The sequence below is a fragment of the Pleurodeles waltl genome, chromosome 1_2 (assembly GCF_031143425.1).
Source record: "Pleurodeles waltl isolate 20211129_DDA chromosome 1_2, aPleWal1.hap1.20221129, whole genome shotgun sequence".
In the NCBI taxonomy this organism is placed as follows: Eukaryota; Metazoa; Chordata; class Amphibia; order Caudata; family Salamandridae; genus Pleurodeles; species Pleurodeles waltl.
In genome coordinates, this window is record NC_090437.1 from 1,174,831,825 (window position 1) to 1,174,855,838 (window position 24,014).

Genomic DNA, 24,014 nt, shown 5'->3' on the forward strand with positions numbered 1-24,014 from the left:
CCTGCATTTATGAATGCATGTGCATGAGTTGGTAGTATTGCTATAGCTGTGTTCGGATATTTTTACTGTTATGTCATGTCAGTCATGCTTTTTACAACTGGTACAACAACTGATGAATTTGTTAATATAAATAGCTGCTAGTAGAAACAGATGTGTGAGAATGACTGTAACATTGTTCTTATTTTGTTTAAGAGCTGCTGTACTCAAATCAATGCTGTATTTTAAAAATAAATATTATTTACATTTGCCGTCTATGCTGTTAGATTTCTATCTAATTGAAAATATGTCACAATTACTTGCAAATTAATGTTTTTACAGTACATTTTTGAATAGCACAATTTACTTTTTAGGGGACTCTTGTTGCTGTCAAACTGATGATGGAAATGTACGAATTTTAAATGTACAAGTTTGGAGTTTCACTATGTGGTAAGATGTGAACACATTTTAGCTCTTTGGATGTATTTTTTTTAACAGAGGCGTATATCATTGAGAGTGCAATAAGAATAGAAATGACACTGACAGCCCTTAGTTGTGGTAAGGAGAAATACAACTACTATATCCTATTTTACATTATTATAGGATTTTCTGTAACAATGATTGTGACTAATGATACAGATATAACTAAATGCCACAAAAAGGATGTATTCATGAATTTCTCACTAATTAATATATTTCCTGTGCTCCCCATTTCTAATTAGAAACTCCTAAACTGAATGGAATTTTGAGGATAATTTAGTATTGTGTTTTTATTAGTATGTCATTTTAGCTTGATTGTGTTTTGTGTATGCTTGTATCAAAGATTTTTTTTTTGATTTTAACTATTGTATTTTCCTACGTGTTTTTTATCAGCTCTGAAGAAATCCCACTGCTTATGGAACAAAACACGTTGGCTGTGTCTATGTCCTACTCGTATTGGTCAAGATGAAAATAAAGAATAATCTTTAAATCACACATGAGAAGTTGTCCATGGAAATTTGATTTTGGAGCCCGACTCTTGCATAAGAGATGTTTGATACTTGATCTTTGTTCCACAAAGATTGGACATTGTATTGATGCACATGGAGTGCTTCTCCCACATTTTCTGATAACTTCACTTTGAGTGACTACATTTTGCTCATTCACAAGGAGCACATCCACACACAAGCTAGTTCCCTCCTGTGCCAATGTTTTTTTTAAATATATTACTTTGATGTTGCCTTTGTGTTTAGAGTCTGATGTGTTAGCAGGAAGGCACACAGGCCACATTCGACCCTTTATCAGTTCCCATCTCCTGCTTCTGCTGTTGTGAACTCCTTCAGGAGTGTCCTATGTTTACTGCTTAACTGCTGGCATTTCACCTCAAAACAGACAGCATCCTCTTGTAACTGTTCTGTCTTAAGTTTTTGGAAACGTCAATAATATACATGTGAATTCATATGCGGACAATTCTTTAGAACATGGTTATTCTTTATGCAATTTGACCAGGAAGAAAAAAAATCCTTAATTGTGTTTAATTTACAGCACCTGCAACACTTTTTAATGTCGCCTTTTCTTTCTTTTCTGTATTTTCCTTTCTTTTTCTTTATTTTCTTCCTTCTTTCTTGGTTTCTTTCATTCCTCTTTCCTGTTTCCCCTTTTCTTTCATTCCTTCTCTCCTTTATTTTTCCATTCCTTTTTTCTTTCCCTTTTCTTTCACTCTTTCATCCCTTCTTGCTTTCTTTTTTCTTTTATTCTTTCTTGCTCTCCATTTTTCTTTCACTCTTTCATTTCTTCTTTCCTTTCTCACTTTCTTTTTTATTCCTTCTTTTTTGCTTTCTGTCTCTCTTTCCTTACTTTTCTCTTTCCATCTTAGTTGCTGTCCTTTTTCATTCATTCTTTCCTGCGTTTGTGCTTCCCCTTTTTCTTTCATTCCTTTCTTACTTTTTTCTTTCACTCCTTGATTTCTTTCCTTTCTTGCTTTCTTCTTTCTTTCATTTACTCTTTTTTCTTTATGTCTCACTTACCTTCTTTCTTTCCTTGGTTTCTCTTTCCTTCTTTCTTGTCTGCATTTATTCAGTCTTTCCTGCTTTCATTCCTACTTTCTTGCTTTCCTTCTTCCCTTACTTCTCTCTCGTCTTTCTATCTTTCTTTCCCTTTCTTTTTTCTTGTGTTCTCTCCTTCCTTCTTTCTTTGTCTTTTTTCTTTCCTCCTCACCCTCTTTCTTTACTTCTTTCCCGCCTTCCTGTTTTCTTTCCTTCCTTTCTTTTTATATCTTTCTTGCTTTCTTTCTCAAATGAAAAAGGTTAGCAGCCAGTAGCATAATGACTGGCTTTTTTAGGTCTGTTTTAGCCAAGGCCTTTTACATTTATTAAAATTACATGTATGACTTAGTTACTTATGCAGGTTTTCAGCCACACTTCATCCATTTGACTGTGGTTTTGTCATTCACATTTTTCTCCAACCCACTTGAGCAGGCATCAAGCAGCAATACGTCACCCCACTTTAGCCATTAGCTGACTTCACTATCAGTTACGGGATGCAGTCCTTTATACAAGGAGCACCTCCACACATAATGTAGTTACCTTTCAGGGCCAGGGAGGACTAAAAACATGTTTGCTTTTAGTCAATGTTTTGTTTTAGATTGACAAACTCCTGGTATCTTCCTAAACAATAAAGTTTTGAATAAAACAATAAGGAAAAACAAGAATTGCCAAAGACTAGCAGAAGATGTCAGCTCTATTGGCTTTGCCAATGCTTCTTATAACAGCGACTCTGCCAGCAAGAGACAGAAAGAGTCTCTATCTGTCTATTTAGGACAAAAACTGGGCAATGGCTGGGCCATAATAAAGGCAAACGGGTGTCTCTATCTCTGTGAAGTATGACGCCCAGGTATTTCACAGATTCAGTCATCCATTGGATGGGGAATTCCAGATCTGCTTGTGGGGTAGACACTGTCAGAGAATACAGTTCAGACTTGTATCAGTTGCTAGTTAGGCCGAATAATCAGCCTAACCAAATACTTTTGGGGACTTTGGGGGTAATGTTCTCTTTCAGGTCTTTGACAAACAACATGTCATCCATGTACATGGACAGCAGGAGGTGGCATGTGTGGAAAGTGAGGCCTCTGTGTAAATATCTGTTCTTCAAGAGCCATGCCAATAACAGGGGTGGGAGAGGGCAGTCCAACAGAATGCCCCTGTGGACGTGAATGGGATCATAGATGAGGCCGTTCACGTGGACTCTGTCAAAAGGTTGTGTATATCAAAGTTTCACCAGTTTGGAAAATCCCAGCGGCACACCCACCTTAGGTAGCATTTCCATTAGGAAAGTCAGTTCCAGTGAGCCAATGCCTTTTCGTCATCTAGGAATACCACCACAGTCTCTAATTTGGGTTTCAGTTGATTCAAAGATGCAAACACTCTGCAGAGTTTAACCACAGTTGATATGTAGGGTACAAAGTCAGACTGAACCAGGGAGATCTGCTGTTCCAGTCATACTGACAGCTCAGTGGCTGTGACTTTAGAAGGTTTTTTTGAATCAACATTTATCAGCAATAACAACCTGTATAAGGTTCATGCTGTTGGGTCTTTGCTAAGTTTAGGCAACTGTGTAATCACCCCTTCTCGAAAGGATTGTAGCAGGATCTCCTTCTCAGGGGTCCCAGTGTACACTTTAAGGAGGATGGGAGCCAGCACACGTCTGTAGGCCTTATAGAATTACCCCGTTAGGCCGTCACTGCTCGAAGCTTTGTGGCATCATGCCTTCGCCACATGTGTGTGAATGTCTTTCAACACTCCAGGGTATTTCATGATGGCAATGTCACAGATATAAACCTTAAAGGCATCCCACAATATTGTTTGGACTGACCTTGATCCTTCATTAAAATGCAAATACTCTGGGATAACCGCCCGTACCTCAGAGGGGAAAAATGCATCATGTAGGGTGCCACTTGGGAAAGGCCCGTTGGGCCAGAACAATCTAGTTCATGGATATTTTAGGCCAAGTTTAACCGTTGAGTGGTTGGAGAGTGTAAGTGGTAGATAAGCTATCAGTAACCCTGGGGAGCCACTGGTCCTAGATAAATCAGTAATCTATGCAAGACTGTGCCCCATGAGGGGCGGAGTAAAAGGTGTATTCCCGCCTGTTACTAAATATCTATGAGGCCATATTTATCCAGTATGACCGACAATACCCCCATCAAGTGGGGTTTTGTGGCGCTTCTATGACCGGAACAATCATGTGATGCATCTATGACCAAGTTCTGGTCTCCCCCGCAGGATCCAATGACTTGTGTTTGAGCAACTATCAGCAGTATTTCATGGAAAAATGTGGGTGTGTCTGTGTTGGGTGCATGAGTGTTGATTATGGTTGCACTATGGTCCTCTATATGTCCAGCCAGTACAATATAGCGCATTTGCACATATGCGTGCCGGTGCTATAGTTGGAAATTAGCCTGTTTGTGAACAAGTATGCATAATCCTCTAGTATAAGAACTATGGCATCAAAAAATCTGTCATTAGCCCACTTTGTGGCATAGGTGATAGGTTCAGCTGGCGGAAAGTGAGTCTCTTGCAGGCAGAATACATCTGAACTGTGGCAGTCAAGATAAGTAAGAATTTGTTTACCATTCTGCAAGTTATTAATGTCGCATACATTCCATGTTATCAAAACAACATTTCTAACACAATTCAGTGACATGCTTGCCAAAGAGGCTGAGTCTTGTCAGTTGTGAACAGCTTAAGGCCCTGTAATGTGGGGCATGATACAAGACATGTGATATGTAAGATGAAAAATGAGAATAAAAATCCCTATCCAACCACCCCCCCCACACTGAACACTCTAACATCCAGTGGTTCCCACCCTAACTTTTCCCAATTATTAGCACCGGTGATACACACCATGTGTGGTGCCAATGCTCCTCAAACCTTCTCTCCCTTCTAATGTGACTTTGGTAATATAATTCATATACTGAACAGGAGAGGCCAATGAAATAATCAACATAGGGGCAGGCAAGTTGAACCTGGGTAGCTGGCAGCAGCTGTAAGCAGTGGCCACTGACATCTGTCCACTGATGTGGTCGAGCCAGCCGTACAGTGTGTAGTCAGGGTCCGAAAATAATAGTGCCATTGAATCTCCAGTTCATTCTACATCATCTCGATGTGGCGAGCTGCTAGACAGATACGTGGACACCCCGGTTGGAGCTGCTTCATACAGAACAAATGTGCATCTGCCGGATTACTGAACACATGGAATTTCCCCTCCATATCAATTTTCAGGCATGCAGGAAATAACATATTTTATCAAATCACCTTCTTGCGAAGGAGAGTATTGACGTCTGCAATATTTAAAGGGCCTCCTTGTTGGCTTGGGTGAAGGCAGGGAAGATAGGCAGCATAGATCCCTGGAAATGGAGGGATTCCAGTTCCATGGAAAGGCGTACATCGGTATTGAAGTCTTGGAAGTTAAGCAAGCGGGCAATTAGGTGAATCAGCAGAGCTCCCGGGGGAGCCTGGGAAACTATGCGCACTTTTGACCAAGAGCACCTCCGAGAATTGGACCACCCAAAGAGATCAGAGAGGAGAGTTTCGACAAAGGTATCTGGTCGTCCTATGTTTGTAATCTCACCTACCTCAGAGATGCGAATGTCATTGTGGCGTGATCTCGTTGCTAAGTCTTCATTTCTGGCCACTCTCTCAGCAAGCTGATTCTCCATTTTGCTTACTTTGTCAGTAATAGTAGTTATGTCATCCTCGAGGACTGAGTCATGTCGTTCTGTACCCACCAGCCTGGTGTTATGTTTGTCCCGTCACTCTGTAATTCTGTCCAATCTAGTGGACATAGAATCAGTTTTTTACGTCTCTACATTGGAGATCACTTTTGAGATCAAACAGTATTGCCCACCATGGGTGCTGTTTCATTGGTGGGGCATGCAATGCACACTCCTCACTATCCAATGATGCAGGTGCCTGTTGGGCTTTCTTGCGGTAATCAAACCCTAGCTTACCATGCTGTTGGTCACCCTTCCCCATGGTGGTTATAGGCCAGGAGTACTGTTAACAGTCCACAGCAGCAGGGGGTGTGCTGGCCAACACTTTTGCGCACCCCACAGCCTCTCAGGCTCTAGGTAACCAATAGGCTAACAGGCGCTGGAGGAGAAGCCGCAGCACGAGGGGGGGTGGACTGCAGGATCCAGTCTGACCCCATTAGCTGCTCACCTGCCTTCAGCATTTCAGTCGGCACAATGATTTCCTCATGCAGAGCAGTGCTCAGCTCACCATGGGCCCGTCAGTGCATTCCGTTGTCTACCCTGAGAGCTTGGAGGGGCCGGGCCTCACCCGGCATACCAAATGCCAGAAGATCCAAAAGTGTCCCCCATCTCAGTTAGGAACCCACCGCCATGGCTTCAGGCTGTCCTGCAGCCCCAGTACCCGCCAGGCCCCCTAGGCCAGCCACGGTGCCTGAAGGGGCCCAGGCCACAGGAGATGGCACCAGTGAAAACCAACAGCTCACCAGCCAGCAATGTAGCCAGTGGGCACCGCTCTTGTACAGGTCGCTCCAACCCACTATCCACCCCCCGGCAGCAGTGGAGACCTCCCGGAGAGCAGGAGAACAGCAGGCCCGTTCACAGAGATCTGCACTGGGCTGCCATCTTGGTTACTAGCATTCCAGACCCCCAAATCTTTCTAGATATATTCTCCTATTGATTTAGTAGAATCACCAGGAACCCCCGGTATCTCATCATAATCGGGTAAAGCTGAAGACAAGAGTTTACTGACAACAGAGAGCCATCTGACCCATCAGGAGATCGGTAGGGAGATGTAAACAATTCTCTGAGTCTGTTGTAGGCCTCTGTCAGTGATCCTAATATCTCCTGCAAATTATGTTGAGTCATGATGGGTATCAAAGATTTATGCCCAACACAACTTTTTACATCATGAAAGTAATGCAGGGTAGTTCGCATATTATTTTGACCTACGGGTGGCCATGAAATCGGAGTGGTATTGGCTTATCACTCTTAGACATTATTTAGTTTGGATGGAAGTGCAGGGCTGCACTCGTTAAAGGGTTATGGTTGCCCTTAATCGACGTGGGACCTCCGTATAGTCCTGATTAAGACCCAGGTGTAAGGGTTACTACTGACCTCATCTGTATTGGGTCAAAACGTCAACATTTTTATTTGGCTTGGACTGACTTTTGTTCCCCACTGTGTGGCAGTACTTAATAGCCTGCTTTTCACGGATGGAGTGGTAGCTATGTAAAACTGTCAGACAGGCTTAATATTATTTTGAATTTGTTCTTAAAATATTTGTCCTCTTGCCCTATTTGTCTTGATTCCTATCACGAGCACATGTACACTTTTTAAAATTTCATTATGATTATGTCATTGTAGAGCAAACTTTTTATATTGTAAATATGTATACATTTTTTGTCTCCAATACAATTTTGTATGAATAAGGAATTAAGGTGTGCTACTTGATTCTCTCATGGTTTTGTTTTATAACGTTTATTGTGAATTGTTCTGCCCCCCTCCTTTGTTTTCCAATAAATTAAGGTGGAGTAGGTATATTCTGTTAGCTTACTTTGAGAGACAGGTAAGGTAGGTCATAATTCATTGTCTGACCTAAAGAAGTCACCTGGTGGGACCAATTGTTTTTTGTAGCATGTCGTACCCAGGTCCTAGGGTTTACTGGGTTACCCTGTTGTTATGTAACATAGCATATCTGAATGGCACCTTTACAGAACAGTATTCTGTCAGTCTCTGTCTTAAAGATACATATCCTGGATGACTTCTAATTATCTCTGCTGAAATGCCAGGAAAACGGAATTCATTTTCATAGATAAGGCCCACTCTGCACCACTGGAATTTGATTGGCCCTTTGTAAGATCCAGCTGCATCAGCACTTAGTTGGAAAAGGGACTACATTTCGTGCTGTTGGGTCCACCTATGCTAGCTACCAGAAGTGATGACGTTAAATTTTGAGTCACTTGTACGGTCTGGAAGGCCATTTGTGGATTCCTCCTTTAGATCTTCTAAATCAAATGATTTTTCCATGTCATGCTATGATTACATGCTCTGCTTTAGATATCGAACAGGTGGTCATAACAGGCAATTAGAGAAGGAAAGGAATAAACATCAAAGGATGGTGTGTGCTAAGGGGAGAACTTGGGCCTCGCGGTTGGCTAATCTGTCGTTTTTCTCGGAACTGGGTATTCTTCGCTCCAAGGGGCATGAGGCGCTAACTAACCATTATATTACTAAAACCTGTTAAGGACCCTCAGGTTTGCAGCTCCTATTGGAAGCTTGAGTTTGGACAGTTAAATCTTGGCCTGGATCATGGCAAAGCATCAAAATCCACTGATGGGCGAATTGGCCCTTCCTGAGCAGTCTGGCTTTGTCTCTAAAAGAGCCACCTCTTATAAATTAGGGACACTGTTCGCCCTGCTTCATTGGATATACTACCCGAGATCAATGCCGTCTCTGCGTTTTTAGATGCCAAGAAGGCATTTGACTCCTTGGAACTGCCATATGTGTATTCTGGCTGGCGTAGATTGGGGGTCAGCAGTAATCTGATGGTCCTCATTGGGCACCGATATGCTAATACCATGACAGGATATACAGCTGTACCTCACAGCTCTTTCCAATCTATAGGGGTACAAGACAGGGCTGTCGCCTGACTCTTCTATTATTCACTCTTACCATGGAGCCGTTAGCCATGTGGTTGTGGTCAAGTCATCTGAACCACAGTATTACATTCCCAGAGAAGCAGTTTCTAATATTGTATGCATTCAATATTCTGGTATTTGTTAAACATCCAGAGATTAATGTCCCTCTCAGTTGTTTTTACTTATTTATCAATATCCCAATATTACCCAAAGTCACTCCTTCTTCTGCAAGACTAAATTGCTGCTCATCAGGTGGGTTTGGAGGGACAAAATCCCAGGATGGCGTGGCACATCTTGATGTTATAACAGGGGTGGGTTTGAGGTCCCGGACCTGGAGAGATATTATCACGCAGCCCTGGCCATTGTGGTGTATTGGTTCTACTCACAATGTGGGGCACTCCATTTGCCTATAGAAAAAGACAGAACAACAGTAGAAAATCTACACACTAGTATTATGCGACTAACACCCAGAACAATGCATCTAGTCCACACAGTTCACTTCACCAACTGGTCAATATGGGCCTTGGCCGAGGTGAATAGTGCGGTGGCAGTATACTCTCCTGGAATCCCCATTTCGGATAATCCTAGTATTCCCCCTACGTTGAACAAAGGGGTTCACATCAGGCTTGGGACCAATGGACCGCAGATCCTTTGGCAATTATTTGTGGCTGGAAAGTTCCTGTCCTACAAGCAGCTTGCAAAGGGGCGGACACGGACAGGTCTTCATGCTTTGACTATCTCAGAATTAGGCACACCTTTGATTGAGATGGTGATAGTTTTCTGACAAACAAGATGAGTTTACCCTGCTCAGAGAGATGATCAGAGACTCAGAAGGTGGAAGGTGGGTGTCTAGGCTATACAGACAGTTTGACCCCGGCCAATTTGTAGTTCCTAGTCGGGCACTGGTGTAGTGAGTGTTACAGTAGTGTAAGTGAAAAAAGAAACCTACTCTACCTAACCCCTAGTCTCTTAGAAAGGAAAGTAAGATCCTAGATCCTGTACTAAGTATGTGTATGTATAGCTCTAGGTGTAGAGTACACTTTCCTGTGGAAAGCACTGGTGACAGAGTGATAAGACAATTACAAGTACTTATCCCACAGCTGCACCACCAATGTAGGAGGCTGGCCTGGTTTGTAGTGGGTACCTAAGGTACTTACACCTTGTACCAGGTCCAGTTATCCCTTATTAGTGAAATGTAGTCAGTGTCTAGACGCCAGGCTCTCTAGGGGTACTGTGGATGAGCAGCCAAGGCCTAACTAGGAGACATGCAAAGCTCATGCAATACCACTGTAGTCACACAGTACTCACACACATGAAGAAAAATACTCAGTGTTACAAAAATAAAAGTACTTTATTTTGGTGACACAAATGCCAAAAATACCTTAGAGAAAATACTCCCTTAGGAGGTAAGTAATGTACACAGTTTATATACTACAATGTAGAAATAGCTGTAAAACTGTTAGAAAACAGTGAAAATAGTGAAAATCACAATAGTTAGAAATGGGCTTGGGGGGAACACAAACCATACACTCAAATAGTGGAATGTGAAAGTCGGTTTCCCACCTTGGCAAGTGTAGTGTGTAGAGGGGTGCTGAGAATGTAAGAAAACACAAAAGGTAAGTAATAGAACCCACCCCAAATCCCAGGAAAGCAGGAGTAAATCACAGTACCTTTCCTAGAACACACAAGAACACGTGATAGAAGATTTTGCAAGAACCAGGAGAGAATGCAAGACACCAACGATGGATTCCTGGACCTGAAGACCTGTGGAAGAAGTCCAAGAAGCACTAAAGAGTCCAGGGAGAACAGGAGCCCCTGCTAACCCGTAAGAAGGTGCAAAAGAAGAACCACAGATGAGGAAGAAGAGTCAGTACTGCACCCAAAGAGATGGATGCTGGTTCCTGGTTGGTGCAGATGAGGTCCCACACCGGATGGATGATTGCAGTCTGGTTTGCGTCGCTGGATTCCGCCAACAAGCCTTGGCACACGCAAAGCTCGCAATTAGCGGAAAATGGCGCTGCCCAGGACCAGGAGGGACCTGGTGGCCTCTACCCAGGAGCGGGAGGTAGAGGGGGCTCTCAGCAACACATAGAGCCCTCAGAAGACCAGTCAGTGAGCACAGGAGTCCCACAGCACGGGGACAAAGAAGGTGGCCCACACAGCTCTACACAAAGGGATCCTAGGCCACCGGAGAACCACGCAGGAGGCTGTGAGTCGCAAGATAGAGTGCTGGGGGCCCGAAGCTGCACGGTGTACGAAGAACTTTGTGGAAGGATCCCAACAAGCCTTGGCAACTGCAAAACATGCGGTGCATGGAGGTACAGTCTTATGTGGGGAGGCAAACTCTTCCCTCCACCAAAGTTGAACAGTAGGACGTCAGGACCATCGGGACCACTTCAGTCCAGCACCTGTGATGCTGGATCCACTGACTTCTTCAGGAGAGGGGACATAAGCCACCAGTCGTCGCTGCAGAGGGGTGCCTGCTGAAGCAGGGAAATGACTCCTTCACTTCAAGGGAGATTCCTTCGTTCTTCGGGTGCAGGCTGAAGACAGGCAGTCCTCAGAGGATGCACAGCATGGAAACAGTTGCAGTTGCCGGCAAGAGCTGAAGATGCAATGTTGCAGAAGTCATCTTTACTTCTTTGTTGCAGTTTGTAGAGTTCCTGGAGGGTCCAGATGCAGTTTCATAGGTAGAAGATAAAGTAAAGGATGCAGATGATTCCTGATGGAGTCTTGCAATCTGAATCTGAGGAAACACCCACGAGAGAGACCCTAAATAGCCCTGAAAGGGGGATTGGTCTGCTACAGAGGTAAGCACCTATCAGGGGAGGCCTCTGACATCACCTGCTGACACTGGCCACTCAGACGTTCCCAGAGTGCCCCACCACCTTGGAATCAAAGATGGCAAAACCCAGGGACACTTTGGAGGAGCTCTGGGTGGTGATGGACAGGAGAGTGGTCACTCCCCTTTCCTTTGTCCAGTTTCGTGCCAGAGTAGGGACTGGGGGTCCCTGAACCAGTGTAGACTGGATTGTGCAAGAAGGGCACCATCTGTGCCCTTCAAAGCATTTCCAGAGGCTCTGGGAGGCTACCTGCCTGTAACACCTATTTCCAAAGGGAGAGGGAGTAACACACCTCTCCCAAATAAAATACTTTGTTCTGCCTTCCTGGGCTTGAGCTGCTTGAGCAACATGAGGGCATAAACCTGTCTTTGAGGTGACAGCAGCTGGGGCTGCCTGGAAAACCTCAGAAGGCTGGGATGGCAGTAAAGGGGGTCCTCTAAGGAGCCCCCAGAGTGCATGGAATCACACAACCAATGTTTGCAAAAGCCTTGGGGTATTATTCCAACATGTGTGATACCAAACATCGCCATAATCGGAGTTACCATTGTGAAGCTGTACATAGGTAGTAAACCTATGTACAGTGCACCTGTAAAATGGCGTCCCCGCACTCACGAAGTATGGGAAAATGGTCCTGGATGATGTGGGGGCACCCCTGCAGGTACTCTGCACCCAGCCTTCAGGGTTGGAACTGGTATATGGGTGACTTATAAGTGACCTCGTTGAGTGTAAATGGCAGTGAAAGGCCGCATGCACCAATTCACACAGGATGCAATGGCAGTCCTGTAGATGCCTTGGTATGGGCTCCCTATGGTTAGCAAAATAAATGCTGCAGCCCACAGGGATCCCCTGGAACCCCAAGGCCCTGGGTACCTAAGTACCATATACTAGGGACTAATAAGGGGTGACCAGTATGCCAATTTGGGATGAAATACTGGGTAACCAGTATGCGGTGACAACATTTAGAGGAGAGAGGGCCTGGTTAGCAGGATCCCAGTGACACAGTCAAACACACTGACATCAGGCAGAAATTGTTGGTAACATGCCCAAAAGAGGGAACTTTAAAAAAAATATGGTTTGTAAAAGCTTCTTTGCAGTTTTTGTCCTGTTAATGTGCAATGTGTGTGAACTTCGGTAAATACATCACCTTTTCTACTCCATAAGGTCACTTTATTGAAATTGAAGTGGCTTACTATAACAAATTGATATTATACAGATTTAAGGGATTCAAACATACATTTGTGTATCTATAGCATAGTCTACTCGTTAGCATTTTTTAAGAACAATTATTAAGGTAAATGAATTTGCTTAGGTAACATTTATGTTGATTTTTATGAACAGATAGTGACTAGGAAGAAGCAGAGTAAGGATTCAATCGCTACATAAAGTACAACATGTGGAGACATCTACCTGCAGAATCCATGCAATCTTCTACAGTGGTCGCCGTGAACTTCAGGCCAAGAATAGAATTATAGTCTTCTAAAAAGTTAACTGAACCAACAGGAGACTCAATAGGCTCATGACCTAAAAGAAAAGCATAATACACCAATAAACGGAAGTAGCCAATGTATAGATTCAGAAATAAGGCATTTTTAAAATTCAAAGGCTGACAAAATATAAACAGACAACTAGAACATTCAAACTTAACAGGTACATTTTAATCTCTCATTCAAATGAGAACAAGATTAATTGGGACAGTTGCAATTACAGAGGATCATTCTGATGCATACATGCCTCCTTGGGAAGAGAAGGGTAAAAGTTGGTATGGAGCTTGCTCTCTATCTCTCTCTCCCTCCTCCCAAGGGGGGCTTCATACAACTCTCTGCAGGGGATGAGGTGCTCACTTGGTGCTTGACCATACCTGCTGGGTACTAATTGGAATCCCATTGATGTAGTCTGGAAGGGCCTGCCACTCTGTCATGCATTTGGTGTTATTGATTCCTCATGCACCACTTATTGCCTAGGAGGCTGTGAGATCCTCCATTGAAGTTGGTTGCTCTGTACAGCTCAGCACACAAAGCCAGACGGACCGGCACAGACGAAGAAAATTGATAATTACATCTGGGTAAGTAATTGTGGGTCACAACTTCGTATGGAGGATTGAACAACCATATGTATGCTTTGCCCATCCCCTGTACTGAGCTTTTGCAATGTCTTTTTTGCAATTAAGCACATCTCACTGGAGGCAACTGTAGCCATAGATATTAGTCTTTTGAGAATAGTTTTGGTTAGGTTATCAGGCCAAATGTATTTGTGTATCCCAACTAATTTTGCAGTATGGTATTTCTACAGTGCGACCTAGCCCAATGGCCATGGAGCACTGTACATGGTCAATGACAAGCCTAAAGTTAACAAGTAAGAGAAGATGGAGCTGGGTTGAGGATGGTTAACGCATTATGATATAGTATTCTTTGTAGAGGTGAGTGCTCAAATCTATCCTAAATTGAAGTAGAGTTGGGGCAGTCCAGATGATACAGGGATGTAGTTACAGATCCAGGGTGCAGAGATGAGAAAGGCCAGCTGTCTAGTTTTTTTGTTTTGTTTTACGATTCTTAGTCTGCAGTCTGATGGTGTCCTAGCTGCGGGTGTGCCAAGATCCACCAGAGAAGGTGAGCCTGCCTGTAAGATAAGCAGTGGTGCAGGTTGTGATAGCTTTGTTAATGATACACCTGGCTTCGAAGATAATGCGTGCTGGCAAGAGGAACCAATGGCATTCCAGCAGGGTGAGTTTGTGTGATCATATTTCTTCAGGCCCTGGATGTGACATGCTGCAGCATGTATGGTGCCCCGAGGGGTACCAGTGTGCTGTGGAAGTCATGGAGTAGTGCATTGCCACCATCCACATTCAAGAATACGAGGGCTTGAAAATCAGTTCTGAAATTGTTTTCTGGAAGAAATGTTTGACTGTTTTTTCCAAGAAGAGAGAGTTGGTGACAGGCCTTCTTTGTTTTTGGCAATGTGTAAATTGAAGGTGAGGTTGTTGTGTTGTCCAAGGTGAATCCAAGTGACTTGGCATTGAGTGAAGGTAGGGGTTCCAAGCAGCCAAAATTCATGTAATTTACTCAGGTCTGTACTGTATCTTGATTATTGTTGTTGGCAAATAAGAGGAACTCTGTCTTGGTTTGTTTGAACTTCATGTAAGCACTGGAGATCCATGTGGATGATGTGCAAGAATTGTTTGAGGCTTTAGATGTTCGAAAGAGAAGAGACTTTCAAGTATAGTGCTGAATCGTTGGCATATCAATGAATCTTGATGCTGTTATCTCTGAGTAGCAGGCCACAACAGAGCAAGCAACAAATGAGATACTTCAACTTAAAGCAGAATTGGCAGCTTAGGGCTTTTTAGGAGAGTACTTTGACAACAGGCTGTGCTATGTGATTCTGGTGAACTCATCATGGCTCATAAACTACAAATATGACTGTATTGCCAAAGGCTTGAAGCTTGTGGATTGTCACCTAATGTGGAAAAGCCAGGTACTACAGATCCTCAGCACAAGGTGCCAGATCTGAGCTGGCCAAGGGTTGTCTTTTTACCAATACAGTGCATAACTCACACCTGACCCCCTGCTGGCCCATCAGGTCCAAAATACGTTAAATAAAAAAAAAACTGTGCACAACCCCTAGTAGCTTTGGTACAAAGCAGACTGACTTAATTTAGGGAAAAGTGTGTAAAGTATTTAGCAGCATAAAAATAGCTGAAAAGTCAAAACACAACACAATAACACAACCAATCTGGTGATTTTTACCATACAACATAAAACAATACTATATGCTTTCCCGTAGAAGATTTTTATCATTTTTGTGTTATTTTTTATAATTAAAAGTGGTCTATTAGAAATAGGCTGTTTTCCTGTAGCAACACAGGAGCTCAACCTTTGGAGTCCAATTCTCAGTCCTGAGTAGGAATGGAAGCAGGTGCAGCCTGCAGGTTCAGTCCTCCTTTGGTCTTCCCCAGGTCCAGATTTATTCTGATGAGGTATGGGTGAGGTACCACTTTTGTAGGATTCACTAGCCAGTTCTGGACACTCACTAAAGAGAAAACATTTTCCCAAGGGCAAACCTTCCCACTTTTGCAGCACATTCTGTTTGCCTTACTGCAAACAATCCCTCAGTGCAGTACTGCACTATTCTGGCCTTTAAGGTGACTGTCCCAGCTAGTGGAGTGTCAAGGGAAATGAGCAGTCTCTCATTCTCAGATACACTAAAATGATTCTATGAGCAGCTCACATTCCTTCTGGGCTGGCTCCAATCTGGCTACAGATCACCCAGGGAACAAAAGCTTCTCTTCCCCGGGTCAACCCTACACTTAACACTGAATTGGCAGGTTTACAAATATGCCAGATATCAGTTGCTTGATGAACATTTCAACATCATAACAAGTTACTCCTTCGACAGCTTTGGCCCCCTTGATGTCTCATGAGAACTACTCTTTTTGAATATTCAACCACTAGTGGGGGTTCATCGCAAAGAATGGATCCTTGCACCGTGAGCAGAATTAGGGAACATACAATACTCTTCGATGCCAGTCTCTTTACATACATAATATCAGGAGTTCATACTCTGTTAATTATATGTAGCTTATCATACACCATGGTAGCAAGATATATTTTGGCCAACTATACATTTATTGTGTGGACTTCATCCCATTTCCAACTGGGTGATGGACACCCATGCTGCTACACAAATGTGATTGCATAGTTTACCTGTCATTGACCCCAGTGGATAGGTAGTGACATCCCCTGTGCACCCGAACAATACCACCAGCATGTCAAGCTCAAGAGATATGCTTCTCACATTATCTCGCAACACTTGCAAAACTGACTTCCAGTACTCCTATACTTTTGAAAATGTTCACCAAAGGTTTCCAACGGTACTTCTCTCAGTACACCCTCCAACAAGTGTCAGGTGTCCCAAAAATAGGCTATAGTCTAACCAGCGTAAAATACTAATGCATCATTATTTTATAAGCATTTTCCCTATGCTAAGAGTGTATAGAGGATTTAGCTGCTCTAATCAATATTATATCTCGTGCGCCCTCAACCATTTGTACTCTTAACTCATCCTTCCATTTCACCATTTAGTTCTGTAAAGATGGTTGCCCATCTCTACTGATCAGTTTCTAGAGGTTTAAGATTCCCCTTACTAGGGTCAGAGAAATGAGCCCCTATAGATGTTTTTCACATAAACTCCTGTAACTGTACCAGGTCCTGCGAGGGACCAAAGACGTGACTGGAGAAGTTTAAAGTAATTCCCTGGAAAAATGTCAAAGTCTTCCACACGATTCACCCTTCCTAAGATTCTCTTTCTCAATCAGTTCCCAAAGGAGTGGGAAAGAGTAGTGTCGTCATTCCTGGAGTCTACCATCTATAGTTCTAGTTAGGAAATCTCAGTTAAGGATAAGTGTAAAGGAAGATGGGTATGTTTTAGCCCATTTTGATGTATGACACTGACTTAATATCTATAAATCCTTAACAGAAGTAGTGGTAAGTGCACATAAGCATCTGTGTTTAGGTGGCAACTACTGAATGCAGTACAGAGGTACTGCCTAATAGTCATGCTCCACCAACAGCCATAGTGTTCCATACAGACTATGATTCCATTACATGGCCAGCCTGATCTCTGCAGCTTTGACACATACCTCCATATTCAAGAACCCTATTCCACCCTCACATGTTGATTTGTACAGCATTTATTTTGGGACACTGAGGGCCTTGCCCTACTATGTAGAGGTGAATGATGTGGAATACGACCTGTAGAAACCACGCAGTAGTGTCTCTAGTAAATACACAAATTGCAGTAAGAAGTTCATTTTGATTGATGACATTCCCTACACCACGAGATCTCCAGGCACCCCTACCTGCACATATCTTTGTACAATATTTCTATTGCATCTGGAAAATGCATCCATCCAGATCAGCCAGTTTGGTGGGGGGATACACTCCCAAATATTTCCGGTCATTATTGAGAAAGAAATTCCCATCAGATAGTGGAGAAGCGTTAACCCCCAGAGGGTCTGAGATGCTCATTTGAATATTTAAGCCAAACTTCCAATACCTCTGAGAAGTGCTTGTGTCAGCATTATGCTGCATACACATTACTACTGGTTCCATGGGTAAAGCAAAAATGAGAGGAGGAGGGAGCAACTCTGTCTAGTACCATCTCCAGGGTCAGATTAGTGTACAGTTCCCCATTTTTATTCTGTTCTTAGGCCATGTGGAATGTAGCCACAATGAATGTCTGAATCTGTATGCCTAGTCAATGTCTTGGTCAATGGTTCTATAGGAACACTCATTCAACCTTGTAAAAGGCCTTCTTCTCATCTACTATGAGGAAGACTGATGTTTTATGTTGTCTTGTATACATACTAAATCTATCACCAAGTGTACATTAACCCAGGTTTGATGTTTTTGGATAATACAAGCCCGGTGTTAATTGATCAAGGTAGACCAAATTGAGTATAGTTGATTAACTTAGATTTTACTAAGGAACTTTACATCTGTATTTAACTGAATTTAGATATGGCACATAGCACACAGTCTTAACTTACGAAAACGTGTAAAGCATTTAGGAGTGCCAAAACAGCTAAAAATTTGAAAATACAATGCAAAAAAATGTTCACTCCAATTTCTAACAGAGTAAAATGTAATGAACAAAATAACACAAAAACAAAATCCAAAAAGGGGAACAGGAGATATGAATTTTGAAAGATTTCAGGGGAAATCGCACGTAAAGTGCAAAGGGCCAATGGTAGTAAATGATTGTGGTAGACCAGGATCTGCGTGCGATTTGAAGTTTGGTGCACGGGTAGGATGCATCCAGGAGAGTGGCCCCACTTGGGCCTGGAAGTAGGACAGTTTGAAAAACATTCTAAAGTTCTAATCTGAAAAGGGACTTTGTCATTTTTCTGAGGAAACCTGAAGTTCAATCCTATGGTATGAAACTCCCAACCAGATACCTTTCGTGGTTAGTCCCCTTAAAGCTCTGGAGCAAAAGTTTGGAAAAAGTTCCTAATCTCCTTTTGGGGCCCAGAACACCACAGGATTACACTTCCACAGCTTCCCGGATCTCAGGGGGAGTACTTGGAGACTCCAAGGGTGTCAGGCAGTACATATTAATTTGCCAGTGGTCAGCTGGGATTCTTTACAAGAATGTTATCTTCAGTTTGTTTTGTTCTTCAGAAACCCGGGGGGGATCAGCCTTGTGTCAATGTAAGTCACATTGAAGGGATGTCCAAGCCCCTCAGGTCCTTCTCACGGGTTCAGTCCACCTGGGATACTTTTGTAGGTCCAACAGTGTTCCGAGGAAGGCTGGGTGAGGGTACAGCACTGTAGGGTTCAGCAGCTTGTTGGGGGGACACTCTATGATACTCCTAGCTCCTCTCTAACCAATGGAGTAAAGGTTCCCAGGCCCTGGCCTACCTGCATTTGCAGTAATATCTATTTACCTTACTGCAAACAGGCTCAAATACACTGTCCTAGGGTGGTGACAAGGCTGGCTGAAGTCTTCAGCCACACTGCACTTGGGTTCTGGAGGATTGGAGTGGGTACAAGGTATCTATGTTAATCCTGTCGTAGTTTGGACTCTTGCTCTGGGCAAGACTGCTGGTTAAAGGATGACAGTACTTTTTTTTGTAGGAGACTACGCCTTTCCTACAACAAGTCGCAACTATTGTCCCAACCTTACCAGCTCACTAGTATCACCTCACCAGGAACACAATAGTAAAAGGTGATTTGTGGCAGCCTTTACGTATGGACTCGAGAATAAGACATCTCAGGGAGTGTCGTGGTTAAACGGAGATTACCCCTTTCGCACAGATATCATGTCTCATACAAACACAGGTAATGACAAAGATGCAGTAAAGTTTCAATAGTTTTTATTCAACATAACTGCAATTTGCGATAAGTTGCATGGGCTGCAATGATTAGGATAATGAATAATGCAAGAAACAGTATTGTGAAAACGAGAGTCATTATTACAAAGACCCCCACCATCTTGCAATGCATAAGAAAGACATACAAGATGTAATATGTCCTAATACCCTAATGTGAAAGGCCTAACCTCCTACCTAAAGGAGAGCTGGGTTTGTTAAACCTAATTTGCCAATGCCATGTCCATGAGAGGAGCCCCCAACCTTCGTTACCTTGGAATGAGGTCTCTATCTCAGACTCTGCAGGGACACAAAGACTGGGTCAGCGTCAAGACGACTGCAGCATCGATATCAGCGATGGTGGCGATGCCCTCTGGTCGGAATCCCTCTGATTATCTGCCTAAAGTGCGATGTATTTATACAGATCTACAAGGACCCCTGACGTAGGTGTGTTCCCAAACAATAGATGACAGACATGCTTGGGACGGCAATTAATATAAACAATCCCTCAAAAGTATAGAGAGGGAAAATCCCTAAGTGTGAACACCTACTGTTTGTTTGTCTTTGTTGCTTGATCTTGACGCCTTAGCGTGGTGACACTGATAATGTTACTCATAACAAGTGGCCTAACTATAAACAAGGCAGCCATCTTAGAACAAATACATAATTAAATGTGCTGAGACAGAGCAAGCTAAGTAGGTTAAAAGTCACTAGGTGACAGGGGCAGGAGTCTGCAAGCCAAAGGCTAAGCTAACTCCTGTTATCCCATTAAACCGAAGTAGGATTCACTACAATCCCAAGTGTCCAACCATAAGCAACACCAAAATACAGTTTGAAACAGGCAGTCCACTCCAACCAAACCAACATACAAATGTCTGATAGGACAAAAGCAGGGTCCTTCAGCAACCACACAGGAGGTACACAAGAATTGTTTTGTGTTGTCTCCCTTTCAACCATATACCACTGGAAGTGTGGGGTGATAAAGTAAGGGTACTTGACTAGAGGAGCTGGCTCAGCGCGTCATTGCTGGATAAAGGGCTGTGTGTAGAATCTCTATGGTAGTGGCTGTTTCTACAAGAGGGAGTTCCTTTTACGGACTAGGTGGTCTCACACACATACAAATCCAGGATGCAGTGGAGGTAGGAGGCGCAAGGGAGCACCCCAGGTAATAGCTCGATAGCTAAACTAACAAGGCTGGGAAGGAAATGCCAGGAAAGACAGATTGGCTGCAGGGAAAGAGAAATTGCCTCCATTTAAAGGATACAAAATAATAATGAATAAAAACAGGAAAGCAGTGATGGTAACAAAGCTTCTCCAAGACTTACCACTCCAAAGGGAATACCAATGGGTGTACCTACTGTCCAGAACTCAGACGCTCGTATGCCGGGAAGAACGAGCGCCGGGTATTTAAGGATGTCGGTATACTCAATTAGGCAGCCAAAGCCGTGAATAATTGCGCCGGTCAGTTCCGACGTAGGAAAAACGTGGAAGCGCTGCCTCGACTCGTGCATTGGTTCACGGTCGGGCGCGCAGTGATGGCGCGTTGCGGATAGCCGCGGCGCGTCATATTACACCCAGGTAGGACGGGAGGTGTAGTTTCCCTGAATGAAGTGTGCACGGGGAGGCGCGTCGTGTAATGTAGTTACGCGGCACGACACAGCCTACCCGGGTGCGATGGGAGATGGAGTCTCCCTGGTGGCTAGTTGCCACGCAACTAAAAACAAAACGGAGCGATGGCTCAAAGTGGAGCCAAACGGCCCTATCCAGGAAGGAAATTCCTGAAAGACTCCAGAAGTGGATGGAGAGAGAGAGGGAAGAAGAGAAGGAGGATGGAAGGGGTGGGGGTGGAAGAAAAGGAGAAAAGAGAGAGGGTGGGGGTGCTGGAAGGGGGGGTTGGGGTTGGGGTGGGGGAGCTGAAAGAAGGAGAGAGACGGGGAAGGAGGAGAAGAAGAGGAAGAAGAGGACAAAAGAAAGAAGGGGAAAGGGGTTTGAAAAAGGGAAGAGAGGGGGTTGGGAGAGAGGGGGGAGAGAAAAGAAGAAAAGGAGGAAAAGGAAGAAAGAAGAAGGGGGGAAAAGGGGAGAGGGGGAAAAGAGGGTGAAAAGGAAGAAAAAGATCTAATATGAATAGAGGAGAAAAAAGAGAGGTGGGGGAGTGTTCTGGGGTGCCCAACAATTGGAATGGGCCGGGGTTGGACGGTTATGGTTGTGTAGTAGACACAATGAATATATTCCAAACCCATCAGGTGGTGTTCCTACCATGGGTTAGGATATGAGAGCACTCTAAGAGGAAAAATACAGATTAGCAATGGGTGGGGGCATTAGCCCAGTGTGGACCATTGGATGTTGTCATTTAGTCCATTCGTATCGGTAAGTAACCTCCATACCCATCTCTGTTCGTAAAGCAGTAACTTCTGTTTCAAGTTTGTTGTGGGGAAATTGAGTTGATCTATAACCACCCATTCCATGTCGTTGGGATGGTGGTTAAGGGTGACTTAATGTTCAGTCAGTCTCGTGGCATCTCTTTTGCACTGGATTGTGCTCCTGTGCTTGCAAATTCGTATCCCTACTCTTCTGGTTGTCATCCCAATATACTTAAGCCGCATGGACATGTTATCATATAGATAACATTCTTACTGTTACAGTTGGTGACATGCTTCAGCTCCCAGGGCGTCTGCAAGCCCAACTCTACCTTAAGAGTCTTCTTGGTGAACTGGCAGACGCTGTAGTTACCCCAGGGGAAGTGTCCTCTTGGGGGTGGTAGGTCCCATAGGGTTCCTTGTCTGTTTTTGATGGGGTTGTCCTGTGGTCGGGTATGGACAATCATGTCCCGGACACTCTTCGCTTTTTTGAAGGCATTCAAGGGTGGTTGGAAAGGTAGTCCTCCTGAGGTTAGAATTTTCCAGTCCTCGTTTATTATCTTTTTTATCGTGTTGGATGCAGGGTTGAAGGTGGTTACACAAATCAAAGTGTCTTCCTTGTTGGTTCTGATGGTGGGTTGTAGTAATGTTTTTCTGTTGCTAAAACGAGCTCGCTTTTCAGCTCTCCTCATGAGGTATGTAGGGTATCTTCTAGCCTGTAGTTTGTCAGTGAGCTTTTTGGCATGTTTCTTATAATCAGTAAGCTCTGTGCAGTTACGTCGCAGACGTAAGAACTGACCCACTGGTAGATTCTCTTTTAGGGAACGTGGGTGGAAACTACAGAATTGCAACAGGTTGTTCCTGTCAGTTGGCTTATAGTATACCTCGGTTTTAAGGAAGCCATTCTTCTCTTTTATGAAAAAGTCAAGAAAAGAGATGTCCGGGTTCCCCATGGTGGACGTGAATCTTAAAAAGGGATTCAGTGCGTTGAGCCATGTAACAAAAGTGTTTGCTTCCTCCTTCGTGCCTTTCCAGATGAGAAAGATGTAATCAATGTATCTTTTCCATATCTTGATATTATCAAAAAACGGATTGTCATCTGTTAGTACCATTTCTTTCTCGAAATGGTCCATGTATAGGCAGGCTAGACTTGGTGCAAAGGTGCTCCCCATTGAGGTACCTTGTATCTGTAGATAGAGGTTTTTGTTGAACTCGAAGAAGTTTCTAGTTAGTGCCAGATGGGCGAGGTCTAAGACAAATTCTTGAAGAGTTATAAAATTCCAAACACTACTGTTCAGCAGATTGCTGATGACTTCTAGGGTTGCTTCCTGTGGGATGTTAGTGTAGAGAGATTCCACGTCCAGGGTAATCAATTGTTTGTGATATTTGTCAAACTCTAAGTTGTCTAGTAGTATCAAGACATCTTTTGTGTCTTTGAGATACGTTGGGATCCTTCTCACGTATGGTTGAAGAAACCAATCACAGAACTGAGACAGGGGTTCCAGGATAGATCCGATCCCAGATACTATCGGTCTCCCTGGTGGAGGATACTTGTTCTTATGAATCTTTGGCAAAATATAGAAGTAAGGAGTTTTGGGGTGCACTTGGTTAAGGAAAGCTGCCTCATGTTTCGTTATCCAGCCATTTTCTAGGCTCTTCCTGGTTAGAAATTTCAACTACACCCCAAGTGTTACATGTTGATCAACAGCCCTGTCATAGGCGTGTGCATATAGTGGTGTTTATGCCTGCTAATAAAACTTTTAGAAGTGTTATTTCTATATATGTATTTATAAGTTGGTTACAGTTATTTGAAAACAAATTCCATACTTCACCATAAATGCACATCAGGCCATTTAAATGCTCCTGCTTCTATGTAGATATATAGAGGGGTCTATCTAGAAGTGTCATGTGTGTACACACACACACACACGTATATATATATATATATATATATATATATATATATATATATAAAATGTAAGTTAATTTAAGTGTTGTTATGATAATACTCCCTTCAATATTTGTCCCATCCCTCCTCTCTCTGACTTACCTCAAATGTTTCTGACTACTGCGAACACACAAACCTCCCTCTCATATTTCCCCTTCCTTTTTCAGCTATGTCACTCAACTAAAAGGCACACAGGACCACTAATTACAAAAACAACTTCCTACCTTCCCTTTCAAATCCATTCTCATCATCCAATCTTTGCTCTAAACTCTACAAAACACACAAGGAATCGAGAGCACAAACCTAACATAACTAATGCACATGAAAAACACATGTATTACTAATCTACTAACTATTAAACTCTAATTTTGGGTTCCAGA

The 24,014-nt window shown here is 43.3% G+C and overlaps 1 protein-coding gene across 1 annotated transcript in view; it reads right to left on the bottom strand.

Moving 5' to 3' along the window:
* ACOX3 (acyl-CoA oxidase 3, pristanoyl) overlaps positions 1 to 24,014 on the bottom strand; it is a 496,146-nt gene that overhangs the window by 114,708 nt on the left and 357,424 nt on the right. Inside the window, exon 13 of the mRNA XM_069203423.1 lies at positions 12,873 to 12,986. Within this exon, the coding sequence (XP_069059524.1) occupies positions 12,873 to 12,986 (114 nt within the window). The remainder of the gene's footprint in view (positions 1 to 12,872; positions 12,987 to 24,014) is intronic.